Here is a 1,295-nt window from a genome sequence, read left to right on the forward strand (position 1 = left end):
GGACATTGCGGCCAAAGCGGCGGACTCCCGCAAGAAGACCGCGCTGACCCGGGTGGCTCTGAGTTCCGTCGGATGGTGCGATGATCACCTTGAACACTTTGAGCGGGTCAAGACTAGTGTTGCGTACATTTGATAAAACATTTTAAATGCAGTAATTTAAAAAGGTCCGAAAAAATGGGCATCTTCTATTCCGGTCCAGCTATTTCTGCGGACTTCGCAGTCCAGCCTGCGCTGCAGTTGTATTACTGTACATTCCAAGTGTTTCCTTCGCGATGGCTTTGTCTGGCGCCTGCGCATGGGCTCGCGTTCGTGACCGGCCCATTCTATAACGCCTTGCGCCTGAACATGACAAGTATCCATGGCGGTGCATTCCTCAACCTGGGCCAGGAGTCGTTGATGGGCCAGTGTCGCGTGGCATTGGAGCGGATTGCCTCTGTGCGCGGCATCACGCGTGATGTGTTGCTGGAGCAGTTCTCGTACTTTTAAGCCATGCGCATTGAAGGAACTCACCTGCACTCGGCGCAGTGCGACGAGGAGGAGTTGGCTGTTCTGGCGAATGTGCTCGTCGAGGTCCACAGCAACCCAGCTGGCGCTGTCGGCGGATAGCGCAATCACAAGACGAACAATCGCGTTCGGAGCTAGCAGCGCGTTCGCCTCGGCAGTGGCAAGTGCGAACGCCAGGTAGCTATCGCGTTCAATTCGGCGCAGCTGGAGCGGGCGTTGCGTAAGAGGCGCAATGACCCGTACTTAATGCAGCTGGCCGCCACTAGGGTCGACAATGGCCAACGATCGAGTGGAGCAAGATGAAGAAGTGGACGAGGAGGATATGGAAGACGGTGAGGATGACGAATTCCGCAATGTTGATTACCCAGCTATGATTCTCGACCAATATTTGGGCGACGATGAGCACAGTGAGGAATTGGTCATGGATGAGTGAGTTGTAGATCCGATGCAGGCGGCCTAGGTGAGGCTAGGCGTGAAGTCCAATATCGAACGATTCTAAACGTTTCTGAAATGTTTTAAAACGTTTATAAAACGACGTTTTTTCGGAAGTATTCTAAATGCAACACTAGTCAAGACGACCCTGAAGCGGAAGGTTCCGCTGGCTCACCCAGATCCTGCCAAGATGGTGTGTCTGTACACGGACGCCAGCGAAGGATTCTGGGGTGCGATAGCGACGCAGGTGCCGCTGGAGGACCTGGCGTTGGCCGCTGCTGATCAGCGTCACGAGCCGTTGGCTTTTTTGAGCGGCGCGTTCCGTGGGTCAAGCGAGCGATGGCCGATTGTGGAGAAGG

At 54.7% G+C, this 1,295-nt stretch overlaps 1 protein-coding gene across 1 annotated transcript; it reads left to right on the top strand.

Annotated features, from left to right (window-relative positions):
* Window positions 1-489: 489 nt before the first annotated feature.
* Window positions 490-937, top strand: H310_15008 (hypothetical protein; the record flags this gene model as incomplete). The annotated part of the gene is made up of 3 exons (XM_008882988.1): window positions 490-594; window positions 643-724; window positions 771-937. The coding sequence occupies 3 exons, from the start codon at window positions 490-492 to the stop codon at window positions 935-937; spliced, it is 354 nt and encodes a 117-aa protein (XP_008881210.1).
* Between the last annotated feature and the right edge of the window lie 358 nt (window positions 938-1,295).

The sequence above is a fragment of the Aphanomyces invadans genome (assembly GCF_000520115.1).
Source record: "Aphanomyces invadans strain NJM9701 unplaced genomic scaffold supercont1.127, whole genome shotgun sequence".
In the NCBI taxonomy this organism is placed as follows: Eukaryota; Oomycota; class Saprolegniomycetes; order Saprolegniales; family Verrucalvaceae; genus Aphanomyces; species Aphanomyces invadans.